The following is a 20,913-nucleotide window of genomic DNA, read 5'->3' on the forward strand; positions in this document are numbered from 1 at the left end:
CACAATCAAAAAAGAGGACACTGGGGGGGAGGGAAGCCCCATCCTGCCCCACCCCATCCACTCCCTCCCACTTCCCACCCTCTGACTGCCCCCCTCAGAACCCCCAACCCCCCCCTGCTCCTTGTCCCCTGACTGCCCCCTCCTGGGACCCCTGCCACTAACTGCCCCCTAGGACCCCTACCCCCTACCTGTACCCTGACTGGGGGTGTGGATAAGGTTTTGGACAGACAGCCCCCCCCCCCCCAAACTCCCGACCCATCCAACCCTGCTCCCTGTCTCTTGACTGCCCCCTCCAGAACCTCCCTGCCCCTTCTCCGACCCCCTGGCCCCCTTACGGGGCCGCTCAGAGTGCTGCGGAGTGGCGTGCTGGGCAGCAGGGGAGGGTGAGCAGGGGGAGGAGCTCCAGACTGCCGGAGGCCCGATGCAAGTGGCCGGCGATCTGCGAATGCAGGGAGGGGGCGGGAGGGAGAGAGAGGAGGGGAGTGATTTCAAGCTGCAGGGGAGAGGAGGGGGAAGCGGAGGAGGGGCTCTGGCTGCCAGAGCCCCGTGCGAGTGTGGCAGGATCCAGCCGGCTGCCCTGTCAGCCGCACGTGCTCTGCATGGGAGAGGGAGTCCGGCCATTTACAAATTCCCCCCAGACGCTATTTTTAACTCAAAAAAAGCCGGACATGTCCGGGAGAATCTGGACTAATGGTAACCCTACCTAGGAAGCTTCATAATGGGGTACAAAAACCTTTAATAATGGGGATTCCACAACCTCCTTAGATAACCTGTTCTAGTGCCTAACTAGCATTATAGTTAGAAAATTTTCCTACTATTTAATCAAAATCTCCCTTGCTGCAAATGAAGAAGGAATCCGCTTATCCTGCCCTCAGTGGACATGGAGAACAATTAATCATCATCCTCTTTACAACAGCCCTTAACACATTTGAAGATTGCTATCTGGTCTCTTCCCCCTTCCCCCCAGTCTACTTTACTCAGGTTTAAAAAAATGGGTATATTTAGTTTTTTCTTCATAGGTCATGTTTCTACATATTTTCCTTTTTCCACACTCCCAGGGGGTGGGAGGGAAGGGGTGTCTGTCTCTCTTTCTCCCTCCAATTTGTCCACATCTTTCTCAAAGTATGATGCTCAAAACTGGACATATTACTCCAGATGAATCCTCACCAGTGCCAAGTAGAGCAGAACAGTTACCTCCCTTGTCTTACAGGTGTTTTCCTAGTTTGGTTATGAGGCTGTCATGAGGGACTGTCAAGATGTATCGCGTCTGCAGCTTTTCCCCCTATCCAGTAGAGAAATTACACTGTTAAAGAAGAAAATTAGGTTGGTTTGGCATGATGTGTTTTTGACAAATCCATGTTGGCTATTACAGATCACCCTATTATCCTCGAGGTGCTTACAATTTGTTTAATTTGCTCCAGTATATTCTGAGGCATCAAAATTAAGTGGACAGGTCTGTAATTCCCCAGGTGCTCTGTTCCTCTTTTTAAAGATAGGTTCTATGTTTGCCCTTCTCCAGTCCTCTGGGACTTTACCTGTCCTCCAAGAGTTCTCGAAGATAATTGCTAATGGTTCAGTGATTGCTTCAGCTAGTTCCTTACGTACCCTAGGGTGAATTTCATCAGGCCCTTCTGACTTGAGTGCATATAACTTGTCTTAAATATTCTTTAACCTGTTCTTTCCCTATTCTGGCTTGTGTTCCTTCCCCTTTGTTGCTCTTATTAATTGTTAAGCATCTGATCACAATTAACCTTTTAGTGAAGCAAAACACTAATTAAAACACCTCAGCCTCTTTGGTGTCCTCCGTTAGCCCTTCTTCCCTGCTAATAATGGATCGACACTCTCCTTTGTCTTTCTCTTACTCCAAATGTATTAGAATCTTTTTATTGCCTTTTTGTCTCTTACTAGATGTAACTCATTCTGTGCCTTAGAGTTTCTGATTTCGTTGCGACGTGATTGTGCTGTTCTTTTGTAGTTATCGTTAGCAATTTGTCCATTTCCACTTTTTTTCATAGGATTCTTTTTTGATCTGGTCAGTTTAAAAACAAAACAAAACACCCCTATGCACCCATATTGGCCTCTTCTATTCTTTCTATCTTACCTTTGCATTGGGATAGTTTGCTGTGGTTTGTGCCTTTTTAATATTGTTTTGATGAGAAACTGCATGCCCTCCTGAATTCTTTTCCTTTAAATGTTCTTCCTATGGGATCTTACCTACCAGTTCTCTTTAAATTTGTTAGTCTGCTTTTTTTGAGGTCAGCTCTTCTGCTGCTGCTCACTTACTACTTTTCTTACTATTTCATGATCGCTTTCACCCAAGTTGCCTTCCAACTTGAACTTTCCCAAATACTTATCTGTGGTCTGGTTATAGACCGTTTCAGAGATTTTAATAGAAACCGAACCAGTTGGTGGTTCAGTAATGTCCCTAGATCATATTTACTGCTCACTATTCAAATCCTGCTATGAATTTTGCTTATGGGCTTTCCTCTCTTAATAAGTCTATTGTACTTATTCCTCAAACATTAATTCACCTTCTCAAAACTTATGTGAGGTGGGGGGTTTTATAGATGGGGATTTGAGGCACGCAGATTAAAGCCAGAAGTATCCACAGTCTTTGGGTGCCCATGTTGAGCTGCCTAGGACCTGATTTCCCCACCCCTCCGCCAGAGTACTTAACATGATAGTGCAATTCCTATTCAAGTACAGCCCTCATTTACTACAGTCTCAGCTGTAAGCACACAGCACTTCTGCAAATCTGACCCCTAAGTTTCAAGTTGGGCATCCAGAAAACAACACACACACAATTATTGACTGTATCAGAAATGTTTAGTTTAAGTGATTTACTTAGCATTACATAGGAACTCTGGCAGAGCTAGGGATAGAATCCAGGTTTCCAGGGCAGTTTTCAGATCTCAGCCATGAGGCCCCTCCAATCCCTCTTCTTTTCCTGCAGTCCCCTGCCTCAGTAACTAGACACCTTCCAACCAGGGTGGATTTGACTTGAATCAAATTGATTTAAATCACTAGTCAGAAATCCATGATTAAATCAAGTCTTCCTACATTAAAAGTGCATTCTTATTAAGGTTATAACAACCAATACATATTCTTCACAACTCAGAGATAGATGTAGCTTTCATTTTTAGATGGTACACACTATACATTTTTAAAGTGATTAATCTGAAAAGTTTTCAAAATAAGTTTTACAGCTATATCAGAAAATGAGTGATTGTTTGGTTATTTCATTTATCAAAGGTAATTGAAGCAGATAGTTCACCTCCCAATGACTTAATAAATATCTCCAATTCAACAGGTTAATCATTACTATTTGGAGGATTTTCTTGCCATGCTGTATTAGGAGAACATCACCAGACAAACATTTAAATTGTTTTAGTTAACTAAAACAATTACATTATGTATTCTGGATTTTTTTCTTCTCCAACAGCAAACATATAATAGTTTAACAAAACAAGCATTTGAACTTAGTAAAACATTTTTTTAAATCAGGTTTGTTTCTGTTAAAATTGTTTTTAAATTAAATATTTAAAAAACAAACAATTACATTGACTAGGTCAGCCAGGTCAACATGAGAAACTTAAAATAATGGCTTCTGCAGCTATCTCAGTCGTTTTCATCTTCATTTTCCTGTTAGTTCATAATCTAGAAAAGAAAAACAAGCTTTCCTGCTTTTTCAGGTCCCAAACGATTTCTCAATTTGGAATGAATTAGTCCAAATGAAGAAAATATTCTTTCTATTCCAGCATAAGAAGCTGCTGCTGTTTTGAAGTGATGTTATCACTTCAACAATCTGTGAATCCAAGTGTTTAAGTGACTTCCACCAGTTCATTGGTGTGACTTTCTTTAAAACATAATCAGCAAACATATTTCTTGAATGGTTCACCCTTAGCTCTGAAGTTTATTATAGTTGACATTATGGAGGGATGATTGCTGGATGTCCTCTTCTTCATCAGTTAAGGCTTGACCCTGGTACTGAGTATTGAGAATATTTGCAAGAAAATGAGCTGGAGATAGTGCTTGTCCCATTTATTTTTTTTATGCTTGTAATTTAACTCTGTCATTGCATATTTCTCTTTTTAAGATCTCACTCAGTTCCTTCCAGATTTCAACAGCATCAGCAATAAAACAGCTATTTCCCTGCATTTTGTTCCAGGCTACAGAAATAGGCTTCAGAGTACTCAGCAGGTGCTCAACATTTCTTTTAAGCCCAGTGTTGAGAACTTTGGCTGTGACAGTGCCATCTATTTTTTTCAGGATTTTGTTCACAAACTGTCATCAGATTAGGCCAGTTCTTTATATAGTGCTCAAAACAGTCCACTACTGAGGTCCACAAGACATGCAATGGGAGAGTTAGCTTGGTTCCTCCCACTTTTTTCACTACTGCAAAGTGATTGTTACGGAAGTATTTTGCAATTTCAATAACATTAGCCTTTATTTCTGGAACACTGAAGTCTTTGGCTAGGAGGTGTATCAAATGAGCACTGCAACCGTATGTTGTTAGGTTGACTTTTTTCTCATCTTGGATACATTTGCAGCATTGTCTGTGACCAAGCTGTGTACCAGACACTTGAATTCCCCCCGTCCCCCAACAGCTTGTTATAGTTTTTACTGCTGCTACTTGTAAGTATTCTGCTGTGTGTGCATTTCCTGATGTAGCAATTGTTTCTGTAAGGAAGACATTCCCTTTCTCTGTCACACAAGCACAATAAGTAGGATCATTGTGGATATTGCTCCACCCATCAAGACTCAGGTTAACAATTTCACACTCTAGACTTTTTGCCCACTGCTCAATTTCTTTCATACGCTTTATCCAACAATTTGCCTGCAACATCTGCTCTGTTGGGTGGACTGTATCCTGGTCTTAATGACTGAATGAACCAGGTTAATGAAGTGTGGGTTCTCAATCATATGGAAAGGAGAGTGGCATAAACAAACCGGGCAACTTTTTAATCAGTTACCTTTTTTGTAATCTGCTGGTTCTTATCAGAAACTTTTCTATGATTTATTTCCGGATTTTTTTTTTTTTTTTGCTACATGTGATATACTGTGGCTATGTGACATACATGATGTGACTGAAACATTATCATTGGCAGATAACTCAAACTATAGACAATGATGGTGATCTTGAAGGTGGCTAGTCTTCAGAATTGTGTGTGTTGGGGATGGATTCTCCTAAGCAAAATAAGTCAATGCAGTTACTTAATTATTACTATTCCTCATTGCATTTACTGACACTCAATACTACTTTAAAGATGAAATTGTAAAAGGAAGATCTGCCTATTTCAGCTATTTATTTTTTTTTATCACAACTGTATCTAAAATGTTGTTACTCTATGGTACTATCTATATTTTTTGCTCAAACATGAGAATTCAAGAATTGTCCAGAAGGAAGACAGGCAGGCCTTAAGAAAGAAGTATGAAATAAAAAAGTTTACCAACCTGAAGATCCTGCATGTTCAGACATGTTCCTTTCATCATTTTCAATGCAGCTTCCTCCTGAGAAGGAACACTTCTCATGGTGTTTTATTCGGGCAACCAGGCCTTGCATTTCTTTGTTGTACTGTTTGCATTTTGCATGCATGCCTGTCTTAACCACAGGTAGAGGAACTTCATTAAAATATTCCCAAAGTGAGTCTCTTATGGACTGCTGCCTTTATAGGTTTTCCCTTCTAGTGAGAGAATGCTATGGTAGATCTCAAATCAATGAAGGTTACACACAGAAAGACCTCAAGGCTTCTGGAATATGCTGCTCAAACAGTTTCACTTTTGTTTCTACTGCTTGTCCCTTCCCTTCTCACATTTATTTCCAGAGTTTTCTCCTTGTCCAGATCTATTCCGCCCCCAACAATCTTCTATTCATTGAACTTTGCACTTTTAGAGAGAGGTAAGGGATTGACTCTGTGTACACAAATTTGAAGAGGGACAATAAGGTTGAGGTCTGTTATTTCTCACCTCTATATATTTATTTAAAAACATTTTTTGCTGTTAACAAGCATGTTATCTCTGGAGACCCAAATCCAGAGTTTGAGAACTGCAAAACTAAGCATCTCTGATGGTGTCTTCTAGATTGAGCACGGAGTCCCATTGGGTAGATAGAAAGATTAACCTAAATAATTTATACAGAAACCCCTGGAACCCCATAAGATTGGGTCCCTAATCCATGAACTATTGGAACTCATTTACAAACCTTTTCTTAAACATTAAATGAATATATTGTCTCATACTATAGAATTAGAATTTATAATCCCTATTCCATGATGAGAGATCTTAGTTTTAATTAAGATACAGTTTTCCACAAAAGCATTTTATCAGAAAAATCCAATTTTAAATAAAATATCATTGATTTTTATCCACCTTGGAAAGTAGGGGGAAGGGGGGCCTTCTGCCATCTCAGCAGAGGATTCTGTTGAGGTATGGGGTGGTTAACGGTATAAACCGAATCACTGTCTAGGGTACTGATCAACATCAATGGGTGTGAGGTATTAATTTTGGAGTGAAGGGTGGTGTCTGTCAGTCCAAGCTGAAGATACCTAGCTGGAGATGGACCAGGAGCAGTTGTGGTTTGAAGCACTAACAACTTGATCTGGTGAGTAGACTTAGTCCTTGGGCTAATGAGTGCTGGAAGAGAAGGATTAACAAGTGGATTTTTAGAATTTGGAGCAATTGCCAGGGGAGAGGCTTTTAAAAATGAGGTACAGGATGGATAAGAATTGAGGATTTAAAAAAAAAAAACTCCTTCGCATTGTTTTTGTCTTTGATTATGAATTGCAGACCCAGCTACTGAACTGGGAGGAGAAAAGTTTACTTTAAGTACATTTTTCAGAAGATGATCATTTCGTTAATAGAGATGTAAACACTTTTTTTTTTTTCATCCAAACTATCCTTCTAATGAAAGATTAGAGAAAACCATAGGAGAAGACAAATAAATAGACTGTTTCCCGTTCAGTGATAGCTGAAGATTCCCAAAGTGGAATGAGTTTGTATGTGTGTGTGGGTTTTTTTGTTTATGGTCAGTTTTCTGATATGGTAGGTCAAAGGAGGGGGGGGTTGTGTGTTAGGAAAAGGAGGAGGAAAGCGAACGCATTCTTTTGTGAGTAGCCCAGAAGGCGTTAAGGTGCCACACCATATCTACTCTTGTTGGACAGAGGCTGGACATAGGCCTTGCGGACATGCGCAGTGATGGCGGTACCCCAAAACTAGCTTTAGCAAGTGTTGTAATACGTTTTTAAATCTTGCTGAGGCAGTCCATGGATATTCTCAAACACCAGTACGCTAGAGTGAAACTCTGCAGTTGTCTGAACAATATAAAAGTTGCCTAACACCAGCCAAGATGGTCTCCATCTGAGTGGTATCTATAAAGTAATCCATAGATGTGTAGGACTTGAAGGGACTTCAAAAGCTCATCTGGTCCATTTTCCCTGTATTGAGGCAGGATTATGTATACCTAGAACATCCCTAGCATACACTTGTCTAATCTATTCTTAAAAACCTCCAGTAATGGGGATAAGTATATCTTGGATGCACCAGTTATATCAGATGTTCCTTGGATGGAACAGGAAGAGAAAACCTGTTCTACTGTCTTACAGTTGCTACCTTTTAACTCCATTGTCAAATTTAATTATTTTGTTCAGAATGCTTTCATGAGGGTTATCAAAGCTGTTAAGCTTTTGGAAAAAATGCAAATAACAAAATGCATATTCAGTCTTTGTCCCCTGTTATCTTTAAATGTTTTTCTCCTGTAGCTCTTTCTGCAAATAACTGTTAAGGAGGTAAACTATATTTTTGCAGTGACAATGTACTTATTAATTCTGCAGATAACCAGTATGCAAGTCCATTGGGATTGGCTGTGTTTGGGTGTCTTGTTAATCAGCTCAGTAACTGCAGAAATGCATGATGAAGAAATCCAGGATGCAGATGTTGAGGTCGAGGATTTTGACAAGAACTCGCAAGAAACTGATCTTGACAAAGGCAGCTCTTCTCTAGAGGTAAGGTTATTGTTGACATCAGCCAAAACTTGTTTTACAAAATGAGTAACTCTTCTAAGGAATACAGAGATTTGACAGTGAATATATGTAGTTGACAAATCACGTGTAGCCACTTGGTTGTTTTTCTTTAGTTGCTATGTGGCAGCAAACCTTGTGTATGAACCCAAATTACCAGAGTAGAAACTCAGGCCTTCCATTGTCAGGGGGTGCTCAGTAGTTAAAATATGGCTGAATTGCAGAGCTTGCAATCGGTTTGCCACACCTGGCAAATTACTTTGTTTATTATGAAGAATGTGGGAAACTTTTATATCTTTGTGAAAATGATGTGACTTGGTTTACATTGTTACATTTCATTGTTCTGTTGCTACTTACTTGGTCTTAAAGAATTAAGTTCTTTCCAGTGGGTGAAGTGTTGATACAGCCCTATAAAACTAGAGGCTGAGAAATTTGGCTGAGAGGAACAAAGAGGCATGTTTCCTGAAAGAGGAAAACTCTTTTTGACTGCCAGACATGCCAAGTTGAAGGTGTCTGTCTAGAGGGGTTAGAAAGGAGACTACATGTTCTTCAGGAGAAGCCATATGTTGGGGACGGGAGAGAGGAAGATCCTGGACTCCTTAGACTCTAACCAAATTCCAAAGAATGCTCAAGAGTGGTTAAGAGACTGAGGCAGGGAATGGTACAGGTATTATTTTGTATGGCTCTTTATATCTGTTGATGTCTAAAGTGATTGTTTTTAGAAATCTTTAGACAAAGTCCATGTCTGTTTGATTCAACAGTTGCATACCTTTGAAAGGGTTAACTGGAAACCAGAACTCCCACTAGGGTGGTGCTCTCTCAAAAGGGTGTACTTAAGCTGCTGAGGAGTCATAAGGGGCTCAATCTTGGGGGGAGGGCCCCCAGGCAGATGGGCTAAGGGGTTCCAGATGGTTTGTGCCCAAGAAGTGTGCCAGAGAGGTTGGCTCCAGAGATGGCTAGAGCCACTCAGTGACCCCAGGGCCTAGTATGTGGGTCCAAACAGCCTGGTCAGTGCCCAGTGGGGGGAGCTTCACTAAGGCTTTGACACTTATGCTTAAGGCAGGACTTAGCTCCTTCTCTCAGGATACTTAATAGTACTATATCCTGCCATCTCACTTGTATTTCTGGAAGTTAAAGCAGAAAATATTGCTTGGGTTTATCTTGTTTCAATTGTGGTCACCTTTGTAGTTTCAGTAGCTTCGGTTCATCTCTCCCTCTCTGCTAATTTCTTGTAGATAATATATTTAAAATGTTGTTTTGATGTAAATTACATCATACCTTGGGCAGGAGGGATATGCTTACAAAATACAGCAAGAGGTTTCTTTTTCAAATAGTAAAATAAATTCTAATATACCACTTAACCACATAGGGAAGAAAACCACACAGAATGGAAAAAGTGAGTGGAGGAAAGAAATAGGTAGGAAGATGAGGATCAGGACAAGTTCGCTAACTTCTCCCTACGTTTTCCCTTATTGACAATATCTTACACATTTTGGCCATAATGATTATGCCTTTTGATCTTCCATTTATGCTTTTAGATATGCAATAGCTTATGCTGCTAAGCATCACACACTGAAAATATTAGTGCATAGATACCCAATAGGTGCTTAACTTTTTTTTTTTTTATATCTGTAGGCACAGAACACACACATCTTTTTAATTCTTAGGAATATATTCAACTTCCATATACTTTAGTCTGTTTAGTGGAATCCATTAGCCATCTCCAGGGCTAATAGAGACTATTTTGTGCTGGGTAAAATAATCAGTTTACCATGAATTTTTTAAACTTAAACAATATAATATAGAAAATGTAATAAGCCCAAGATAGTCAAGATACTACCTAGAAAATACCGTGTTTGTTAAAAGTAGTTGGGGCTGACTACTTCTCAGAGAATTACAATTGATTGTATTTCTTGCATCAGGTATAAATGTACATATGAGCTATGATGTATTTCAGTAAAAAAGTTATAATTCATGCATTGTACATATTTGTGTAAATGTCTTTAGGTTATGTACAAGACTCCAAAGCCTACTGGGGAAGTATATTTTACAGAAACCTTTGATGATGGAGTATTGACTGGGTAAGTGTTCATAACAGATGACATTGTAAACCTTGAATTTCAGCAGTTTGAATAACTGATAACATCTAGAGCCAGTAGTCTGGCCAGAACTGCTCATGGTTCACTGATCACAACTTGTTTGTTCTGTAATTTTAATAAAGTATTTTCTAAAGGTATTTCAAAGATGTTTGAAATGGGAAAGCTCTACTAAGTAGTCAGTGAGTTCTCTATTTTAAGCAAAACTGTTGTACTGTACTCTTTCCCCCGGCGCGTCTCCCCTCCCATATCTTGTCCACTTTGAAGTCTCCCAGTCACTACCTTTTGAGATGTCTGGGGTTGTAGAATAATCTGTGTTCGTAAAAACTTTCCTTTATATTCAGTGGTGATGTCTCATTCATTTATCACATTATTTGCCACATACCACTTTATGCTGTTCAAAAAGATTAGACATTTACATGGATAATGAGAACATCCACAGCTACACTGGATAGCATTAACATCTTATACCTTGAAGGTACCTATATAAGATAGCTATTATGGCATTGACCAGATTTGACAGCCTAATAACTTTTAGGATCCCTTTAATGTATGTGTGGGTGAGTTGTGCATTAGACTACTGCTCCCAACAGTACAGGTGTTATCACTACTGCTGGATTTGTATTTCCTTTATGGAAGGCTAAATACCATTTTTGTGTATCTCCACCAGTGCAGTGCCAGTGTATATGACAAGTGCTGACACAGTCTCAGCTGTGAAAAGACTCCCCTCCCCCATCCTTCCAGAATACATCGATCACTGCTTAGGTGGCAAATTTAATTAAATTCCTGTTTTGTTTTTGTTTTTCTTACTGGCCCAAAAGTGAAGTATTTTGGAAGCACCTTAACTTACAAATCTTGTATGTGCTGCATACATCATAAATCTTGAGTATCTTTCTTGTCAGTATCCACTTTGTGATCAATTTATATTGTTTAGCAAGCCAGTTCTAGAGCATGTCTTGAAATTATATCAGCTTGTTTCTCGTAGGCCCAAGCTGGACACCCATGTATACCTGGGGCAAGCAGAAGATGTGGGTTCCAGTGGCAATCTATAATTTAACAAAAGCATTTTGATGCATGGTCAGATATTTGAACACCTGGCTGAACTGAGTATTGCTTAGATGTAGTAAACTGTCGGGGGGGGGGGAGAAGAAATAGGCTGAAGGTTCAGTATAACAGTCTCTGTGATGCGAACAATGCTATGAAGTTTTGGAAGAAAACCTGTACCTTTATGATGAACTAACCATATTCTTGGTGCACTCTTATTATGGAGCTAGAGATAGTGTTGAACAGAACCAAGAACCAGACTGAGGGACCAGGGGGAGGAGACTGCTAACCCAAAATGTATGGGGCAGGGTCACTAGCTGCAAGAGACCATAGCAGAATCCTAAATGTCTTCAGAGAATCTCAAACTAAGAAGCTTCAGGAGGATGATTGCTTGGGAGATGAGACACCCCTCTCCACAAGGTATGTGTGGGTTTCTCTCCCGCTCCCCCTTCCCCCCGCCCCCATTGTTTCAACTGATAATGGCTGGCTTTGCATGCTCTAGGGGTTTGGCAGAATGATTTTTCATACAGTGTGGTTATAAAACTTAATTGCTGCCAACCTCTGGCTTAATTGCTCTAGCACAAGTGGCTAGTCCTGCCTGAATTTCCTTCTCTTCCTCCTTCCCTTCCCATCCCCCACTCATTCGGTTCTACCAGATTCACCAGTTCAGCAGTCCTCTTTCACCTCCTCCATATTTGATTACTTAGGGCAATGAACCTTGTAAAGGCAAAAATCCCCAGGCCTAGAGCATGTCCTGGTAAGGTGCCATGCCCTCTCCCATCTCAAAATTGTAGCTGAATGGGGCAGAAAATGAAGTCAGTCCATCCATATATATATAAAAACGTTAAAACAAGCAAATTTTATTGTGGTAGTCAACATATTGGGTACTACAGCCTCAACATGTAATGGTTTACGTGCTGGACCAGGATATTTAGGTTGGTTAGTCCTCAGTCCTGTAATTGAATCTGCATGGGCTGCATAGAGCCCTTTGACCTCAGTGACCATTGCATGTAAGGGTTCACCAGCATGGATCTGACTGCAGAACCAGAGTGCTAGTTAGTTTGTTTGCTCTAGCTGCAATCCTATTTCATTCTGCCTCTTTAGTTAATGCTGAAATGCAGGAATAAGTGCCATTAAATAACAAACCACTCCAAGTATGTGGAAGGTAGGATAATGGTGCTGTAAACATCCCCTGCCCAGCCAATCTAATGGAGAACTTTATTTTAGACATAGTTTTTCTCAGACTTCTGCAAATCTTTGGTAAGGCCAGTACTCTGTTCTAGAAGTTAAGTTAGGACCAATGTTAATTTCTCTGTGGCCACACAGAAGCTCATTATACCAGTCCTAGAGCCTGTTCTGTTATCCAGTTTCCACTCTAAATATTTTTTCAATGATCAGCCTTACCAGGCATCTAAATATGGCCTTCCTTCACCTTGGCTAAAATTCGCAGTACAGAGATTCTGTTCAGGCACTGGTTAAACCTGCAGTGACTAAATTTCATTAGTCCCTTTCCTAATAATCTATTTTAAGTTGGAGAGTCTTGGTTTCTCACCAGTTTGAATCTTGAGAACAGAATAACTAGAAAGAATGCTTTGGAATTGTAAACTAAACAAATTGGTATATTTTTTTTTATTAAATTCCTTTGTATTTTAAAGATTGGTTGTGCCATTACTAAGTATCTCTTCATATTTTTCATTTCAGTGTTGATCATGACAAGGCCATGAAAGTGCAAGAGAGAACCATACATCTGACACTTAAAGTCCAGAGCTCTTGACCAGTCAGGGGAGGAGGAAGACGAAAATGAGAAGCATGATTTCTAGATTTGCAGAGGAACACGAAAAGGGACTCTGATAGACTATTTAAATTAGGGGAGGAAAAAACAGCTCTCTGTTGCAAGATAAGGCAAAAGAAGAGACAATGGCTTACATCCATTGTGATAGGAAAAATTAAAGCTGCCTGAACAAGATTTCCATAGGGTGCTTGAGTGAGAGTTTTCAAGGGCATAGAAACTAGTGCTGTTATCTCAGCAACAGGCCCTGTGTGTGTGTGTGTGTGTGTGTGTGTTTTGCCTTCTAAGCAAAACTGCATGATACAAGACCATAGCATCTGTTATTGAATTGCCCTATACTCTTCTCTCATGTACATTTCCACAATACTCCATCCTTGCTAGAGAGCAGGGGGAAAAGAACTTAAATCCCTTGGACATGCATTTCATGTCCCATAAACCATGTTTTCCTTAATGTTTTCTTGCTTTGCACTACATACCTAATGCATTTGTCCTACTAATTTATGTGTAATAAAACTGATTTGCAAATTGCAGCATTTATCTGTGACTCAATCTTTGAAGGTAAGTGATGTATTGACAGAGTAGCCTCTCTACTATTTACAGTTATGAGTGAGTAAATGAATAAAAGAAAAGCAATACCCAGGATAAAGAAATTATAAAAAGGTAAAACCTACCATCAGCCAAGGAAGCAGTATTTATTTCATAGCAAATGAAAATATCCAAATCTTTCATGCTTCTACATCATTCATCCCAACCTCCACCTGGCAACATATGTGAAAATTCCAATTTGATTTGCATTCCTAATGTAGGTAGCGTTGCCAAAGTGGTGGCACTACTTTTCTGTCCAGCTGAGCATAACTTACTGCAAAGTCTGCAGGCTCCTCTCTCCACAGACAGTTCATTCTTGTTTCACAGGTATTATACAGAACACAACAGGCAGATGGGTATATCCATATTGCTGATTTGCAGTCACTAGGAGTCGTCAGACACATCCAAATGCATGCTCTACCATCCTTCACCTGCTTAGTTTGTAGTTAAACCACTATCTGTCTGGGTTTGTGTAGTGTGGGTATAACATCATAGCCCAATAGAGAAGTGGATATTCACTTAAAATCACTGGGATGGAGATGCCATAAATACCAATGTTGTGATGTGGAAACTTGCACCTCTGTTCACTCTTTTAAAAACCCTGGACTTTTGAAAATTCTTGTATCTGCGCACTCTCCCTACCCTACCAACCATATGTAAATATCTAGGAACTGGCCACAATGAATCATATGCATCTACTATAGTAATATAGTTTCTTGTTAATATAGCATTGGACTTGATGGGGTGGGCACAGAATAGACTTGAGTTCATTTGCATTCCAGCACCGTTTTGAGGGAAGCCAAATTGTTCAGATTTCTCAGTGATCTGTGGGGGGTCTGGCACTGAAGTAGTGGGGCTAGCTTCCCAAGAAAGTACAGAAAAGTTCTCTTCCTTACGTGGAAGAGCGGCATGCACTGATGCTCATTTCAGGGGTCTAACAACTCCCACCAGTTAGATCATGGACCTGACCCAAAAAATAGTGATCCACATGATACGGTACTTCTAGTAAGTTCATGTAGCCTGTTACTCAGAATTGTGGAGGGAATCTAAGCCTTGCAGCATTAATTCCTTTAACTAGTAACCTCATTCTCTAATCCTAAGCATGTACTGGGGGTATACCCTATGCTACTTTTTCTGATCTACCTGAGATGCTTGGTAAGTGATTTTTTTCATAGACACAAGACTGCCTGTACATATATGTATCTTAGCCCCCATGCTCCTCAACAGCCTTAAAAATAATTACATTTTTTTTAAATGGGAGGTGATTGGGGGGGAGAGGGGGGTTACGTTTGTGCACGGAAGGCTAACCAATCTTGTCTCTGGAAGACCAGGGTTAGGGGGAGGCATTCCAAAATCAAGGATCCTTCAGAGAATGGCCTGCCAGCAATTCCTTCTGGTCTATACTGAGGGAATGCCAACTTCAGTGCTCTGCTCAATTCACTGTAGTAGTATATCAGGGGCAGAGAGAGAAAGTTTCTTAGGAAGCCAGGCACCACATCACTTGGGCTATGTAGGTTAAAACAAAACACCTTGATTTCCCTATGCAAGCTGATTAAAAGCCAGTGTAGATCATGGAGCACTGCCTAACATGCTCACAACACGCAACTCCACTTAATTGTTGTGCACCAAAATGGTCCCAAGATGTGGCTCTGTGTGGAGCACATTAGCAACAATCTAATCTTAAAATGACAAAGATGGGGATAGTTGTGTTCAAGTCTAAGTGGAGACAAGGTTGCCTCCAGGAGTAGCCCAGAATCTAATACCCCAAATTACACATCTGTTTTACAAATGGTGGTCATGCTTCTCCTGAGGGGCAGCAATATAAATGGTCAGCTCTTCCAGTTGCTTCCCTCAGACCCCATGAAATCACAGCTAGCTGTCATCATCTAGGCATGGGACAGTTAGTTCCATTTCTCTGGCATAGTGTCCTCTGCATCCTGAGTGCACTGCAGCCTGCCAGGGTCTTCCCACTGACCTGTTCAATGGCCTTATATATGCTTTGAACAAGAGAAGTGACAGTCAATTCCTATGGCACCCTGCAAAAAAAGAAAATCCTGGGGGTAGAGGAAAAGTTGTCCACAATTTTTCTTTTGTTGCTCAGAAAGATAAGAACAAAGCTACTGACTAGCACTCACTTCACTCCTGGTAGGGTACACAAACAACCCAACAAAATCTTGTGCTGAAACACATTAAAGGCTACTGACCATGTCAAAGCAGCAGCAAGTATACTTTATCTTAATCCATTGCTAACAGCATCACATAACGCATCCAGTACAGTTTACCCTGTACACGGCTATAGCCAGATTGAAGGAAATGATGAGGATTCAAACTGCCAGAGTGTTGCCACAGCTTTCTCAGTTGATCTTTCCGAAAAATAGAATATGGGGATACTAATCAATGGTTAGCCAGATTATCAGTATCAGGAGTTGATTTTCTTAAGCATAGGCACACAATAGCTTCTTTAGTGTAGCGGTGTAAGTATCTTTCATCCTGGCTAGTAGGTTTAAGCTTTGAACTAGTAGGTGTGGCTTAAAGAGAGAGAGAGAGAGTGTGTGTGTGTGTGTGTGTGTGTGTGTGTGTGTGTGTACACACACACACACCATATAGCCACTGTTCCAGAGATGAATGACTTTATACCAGTGTAATTTTAAATCCCACTAAGCATCTCAATATCTCAGGATAATTTTTCACTTTCACTCCTGTTGAGAAAACATTCATATTGAAGCACTGGAAAGCAAAAGCCAGATTTTTCTCTGTTCTCTATCACAGTGTTACTCAGCTGTCAAAAGTTCAGATTCATAGTTTCAGTTATGGCACAACAGGTTTTAACAGGTTGCTTTTATTTATTCCCTGTGCTGTTGGAATAATGGCCAGATGCAAAAAAGGGTGATGTCCTTAGGGAAACCATATTTAGTGTTCTTCACTGAAGTAGTACTAGGAGGCAAGAATGAAAGGAGTGTTATGGGCTGTTTTTCTCTTCAGTAGAAAACTGATAACTGAATACATTGTCTGTTTATTCATTAATATGCCTGGAACTGGTGGTATTGAGTTAGCTTATTTTGCAAGCTAAGTGGGGAAAACAATATATCCGTACACAAAACTTAGGGTAAAGTGGAGACTAAAATAATTTCAGATACTTTGTCCCTAAAAAAGTATAAATATAGTTTTAATTTCTCAGCATCTATCACTGAAGACCTGTGAATCCCTTAAAGTATATGTGCAGTAAGCATACAATTATGATTAGAGTGTAACTGTTTGTACTTCTGGATTATCTTGAACTGATTTTTAAAGATACATTGGGTGTTTTGTCTTCCCATTCTCTTCCTTCTCCAATCCCACCAATGTTGTCACTACAGGATAGAGTTAAGGTTTGGGTGTCTTAACTATGCATTTCTTTACCTTGATATGTTTGGAATTCTTTAAATTTAACCTTAAATTTAAATTTCCTAGGTTTATAATGCTTATTTTTGAGAATATTACAGGTGTGTTATAACTATCACCCTTAAATGACTGAAATGTAATCTTGACCTTACCTCATGTAACAGATTTTTATCTGGAAGCTAAGAGTTATGGGTCATATTAATTTTACTCTCATTTCAAATTCTTACTAGAACTTTAAAGTTAATATTAAGCATGCCTGCAGATTAGCCTCAGCATGTTTTAATTTTTCCTAAATATTATTTGTTCATGTTCTTTAAATTCCAAATGATCAATGAATAGGGTGACTTATTTTGTCAGAATATCCTTATTTTGCATTTACTGCTTAACTATCTAAAAAAGAAATTCTTACTTCCTTTGTTAAATAATAATCCAGTTTTATTTATATTTTCTTGTCCTTATTACACAATTTAAACAAAACAATTGTTTTTCTTTCACAGGTGGATATTATCTAAAACCAAGAAAGAAGATACAGATGAAAACATTGCTAAATATGATGGTAAACCTTTCTTCCTTTTCAGTGTAGCATCTTTCTCGAAAAGAAAAGTTACTTTATATTATGTTTTTCTGTCCGTAAATTTGAGGTTGATCAAAAAAGTCTTACCGTGTAGAATGCACAAAGTTATATTGATACGGAAATATAAAATATTTTCTGCTGTTCACAGGGGGGGAGGTTAGCAAGTGATGATATTAGGGAAAAAAAAGTTCATTGGAAATAATATCGAGTTACCGCTGCAGAGAAAACCGTGCTAGAATGCCTGTGACATGAGTAGCCAGTGGCAGTTGTATAATGATGTGACTGGTGCTTTTTGAGAACAGTCTTCCTCTTCTCTAATAAAAAATTTTAATAGAGCAGTAAAATTTCTTAAGTATAATGTTGTATTTAAAGGATTATTCTATTTAAAACTTACATGATACAGTGGAATTTTTAACTATCAAAAATACATGCCTTAAGCAACATTATTCACATTACCATATATCTGCTACTAATTGATCAGTGGCTACCCTCAAGAAAATTTAGTAAATGAAACAAAATTGTGGGACTGAACAGCCATGAAAAAGGTGAATGCAGTCCTAGGATGCATCAGGCGAGAGATTTCCAGTAGAGACAGGGAAGTGTTAGTACCATTATACAAGGCACTATCGTGAGACTTCATCTGGAATACTGTGTGCAGTTCTGGTCTCCCATGTTTACGAAAGATGATTTCAAACTGGAACAGGTGCAGAGAAGGGCAAGTAGGATGATCCTAGGAATGGAAAACCTACCTTATGAGAAGAGACTCAATGAGCTTGGCTTGTTTAGCCTAACCAAAAAAAGGCTCAGGTGAGATATGATTGCTCTCTCTAAATACATCACAGGGATAAATACCAGGGAGGCAGAGGAGATAAATTTAAGTTAAGGGCCAGTGTGAAGACATGAACAAATGGATATAAACTGGCCATCAACAAGTTTAGGCTTGAAATTAGAGGATGGTTTCTAACCATCAGAGAAGTGAAGTTCTGGAACAGCCTTCCAAGGGGAGCAGTGGGGGCAAAAAACCTAACTTGCTTCAAGACTGAGCTCGATAAGTTTATGGAGGGGATGGTGTGATGAGATTGCCTACAATTGTAGGCAATCTGTGACTGCTAGCAGCAAATATCTCCAACGGCCAGTAATGGGACACTAGATGGGGAGGGCTATAAGTTGTTACAGAGAATTCTTTCCCAGGTGTCTGGCTGGTGGGTCTTGCCCACATGCTTAGGGTATAACTGATTGCCACGTTTGGGCAATTCTTTTGTTCCCTGTCCACATCCATTTGGCTGCCATTTTGAGAGGTGGAGTTTCAGGGTTCATAAAGTGTTTTTAAAAGGGGGTGCATTAATATTCCTACCTGATCTCCCTTCCCCTTCATAAGTGGGTTCTGACTCTTGAGTAGCCTGGATTGGATTTGGCTGGTTCTCTGAGGGTCTGAATTCCCTCAATGAGCCATTCATTGCTGGGTTGCTTTCCTCCAGGGCTCAAGGGGAGTCCACCATCAGCATGACATGCACCTCCAAAGAGTAGCTGAAATCCAGGCAGGCATGAGGGGCAGTCCTGGATTTTCTGTTACTCTTCTTTGCATTTAGGTAGGACTGCTGCTTTTCTTTCACCTTAGCCCAGCATTGTTGCTCATCCCTTTTATATCCCAGCTTTTGCATGTCTTTGCAACATCCAAATAAGCATTTTTATTCCTATGGCAATTCTGCAGTTGAGCTTGCAGTGCCCCTTCTCTGAGCAAGCTGAGAAAGTCCAGGAATTCTTTCCTAGATCAGGCTGCAGGATGAGGCTTGCCTGAACTTCTCTTAGCTGTACTTTAATATGCTGGGGATTTTGAATGGGGTGGGGGTGGGGGGGTGGGCTTGTGGTCACTGTGACCCCGGGCAGCAGTGTTCAAAACTGGGACCAGAGTGGGCACCGTCATGGGGACAGGGCATTGTGGGATTGTTGGAGGAGTATTGTGAATTGTCTACATATGAATCCTACCAGTGAAACAGTGCTGGTACAGGACTTATGTCATTCGGGGAGTTGGTTTAACTTGACCACTGTAAACTCTGGGTTTTACCAACAGACTCCAAATTGTGTGTGGATGCACACACACATGTGCCAACCTAAGTGAAATTTTAATGGTACAGTTGTATTGTAGACCAAACCTTTGTCATTCTCCTTGTCTGATGATATCATCTGGCTAGCAGGATACTCAGCTGCACAATTTTGAGAAGTTGTTTTTGGTTAGCACTTTTTTAAAGCCATGTTTTCAGATTAGATGTGATCATATTTGGATAGGCTTCTCTTTTTGCCTCCCGTGCAGTTGGAACTGATTGGAAGATTAGAAGAGCAACATTTAAACTCAAGAAGTGTCGTTCAGTGACTAATAGGGGAGCTGGCTTGCATTCTACCTTGCTACTATTGCTCTTAAGGGTAGGACAACAAAACAGCCTTAAATATGAGTGTGAAAGAATGCTTTCAATCTCGCACTAAAAAGATTAGGATCATGTGAGATTAAAAGAAGCAAAATTATAAGGTTAAAGAATTTTTAATTTCAGGATTTTATAAATCATAAAACAGCAAGAAAGGGTGCTGACCTAGTTTAAAAAAACGACAACTTGTGGAGGTCATTTTTTTTTAATTGGTGTTTGTAGATCTGCACAGGCCCAAAATATTGTTGTTTATAAACAAGAACTTCTGAATGCATCTCTTGAATTTTCATCTAATGCTTGTAAGGCTGAAATAGATTTTGTAGCAGAGTTCTCAAAATGTGAATAGTAATTTGGACGCTGTATTTAAGTATTCATGATAACAGCATTAATAGAAACTTGAATAATGTGACAGATCAGAATTGTACTGTTGTCTTGCATGTGTGTAATATTGCAATTAATTGGAAGTTGATGAGTATGCACATTTGTGCAAAACAATGCTTCAAATTTGAGGGTTTACATCCTTATTGATTTAGTTGACTGAAGATAATAATTGTATGATAAAAATGTGCATCGTTTCTTGTTCAGTATCCTCTTTTGTGATTTGAATTTTTGTGAGACTATGTAATGTTTCTCATGCTTTGGTTTCCTTTAGTGGTTTTTCATCAGGAAATTGTTTTATCGGTATAACTAAGTTGTCGTTATTTTCTTTATATCCTTTTCTGTAGTTATGGAACTGTTTTTGAGAGCAATTTTAAAAATGTACACGTTAAAAAAGAAAGAAAAGAAAAGCTGTTCTGGTATTGCTCTGTACTACTGACTTGTGGAAGTAGTTTTCTAATGGGCTCTATTTCCTGAAAAAAGATAACTTAACTTAATTTTTCAGTGAGCTGTTAGAAAAATGTGAATGATGCATGTGTAACATGATCATTTAGCTTGTCAGCTGTGATCTGAAGCAGTCAAATTTAGGGGGAAATTATTCCAGGTTTATACTGCAGCCTAAAAAAAAATC

At 39.6% G+C, this 20,913-nt stretch overlaps 1 protein-coding gene and 1 long non-coding RNA gene across 3 annotated transcripts in view; both read left to right on the forward strand.

Moving 5' to 3' along the window:
- Positions 1-20,913, forward strand: part of CLGN (calmegin) — a 65,811-nt gene that overhangs the window by 10,598 nt on the left and 34,300 nt on the right. For both annotated transcript variants that reach the window (XM_054031150.1, XM_054031152.1), the window contains exons 2-4: positions 7,830-8,000; positions 10,023-10,096; positions 17,408-17,466. In XM_054031150.1, coding sequence (XP_053887125.1) covers positions 7,839-8,000; positions 10,023-10,096; positions 17,408-17,466 — 295 coding nt within the window. In that variant the 5' untranslated portion in view covers positions 7,830-7,838. The remainder of the gene's footprint in view (positions 1-7,829; positions 8,001-10,022; positions 10,097-17,407; positions 17,467-20,913) is intronic.
- On the forward strand, positions 10,199-13,474 carry LOC128838722 (uncharacterized). The gene is made up of 2 exons (XR_008445248.1): positions 10,199-11,575; positions 12,857-13,474. It is a non-coding gene; the product is annotated as an uncharacterized LOC128838722 (long non-coding RNA).

This window comes from Malaclemys terrapin, chromosome 5 (genome assembly GCF_027887155.1).
Source record: "Malaclemys terrapin pileata isolate rMalTer1 chromosome 5, rMalTer1.hap1, whole genome shotgun sequence".
Classification (NCBI taxonomy): Eukaryota; Metazoa; Chordata; order Testudines; family Emydidae; genus Malaclemys; species Malaclemys terrapin.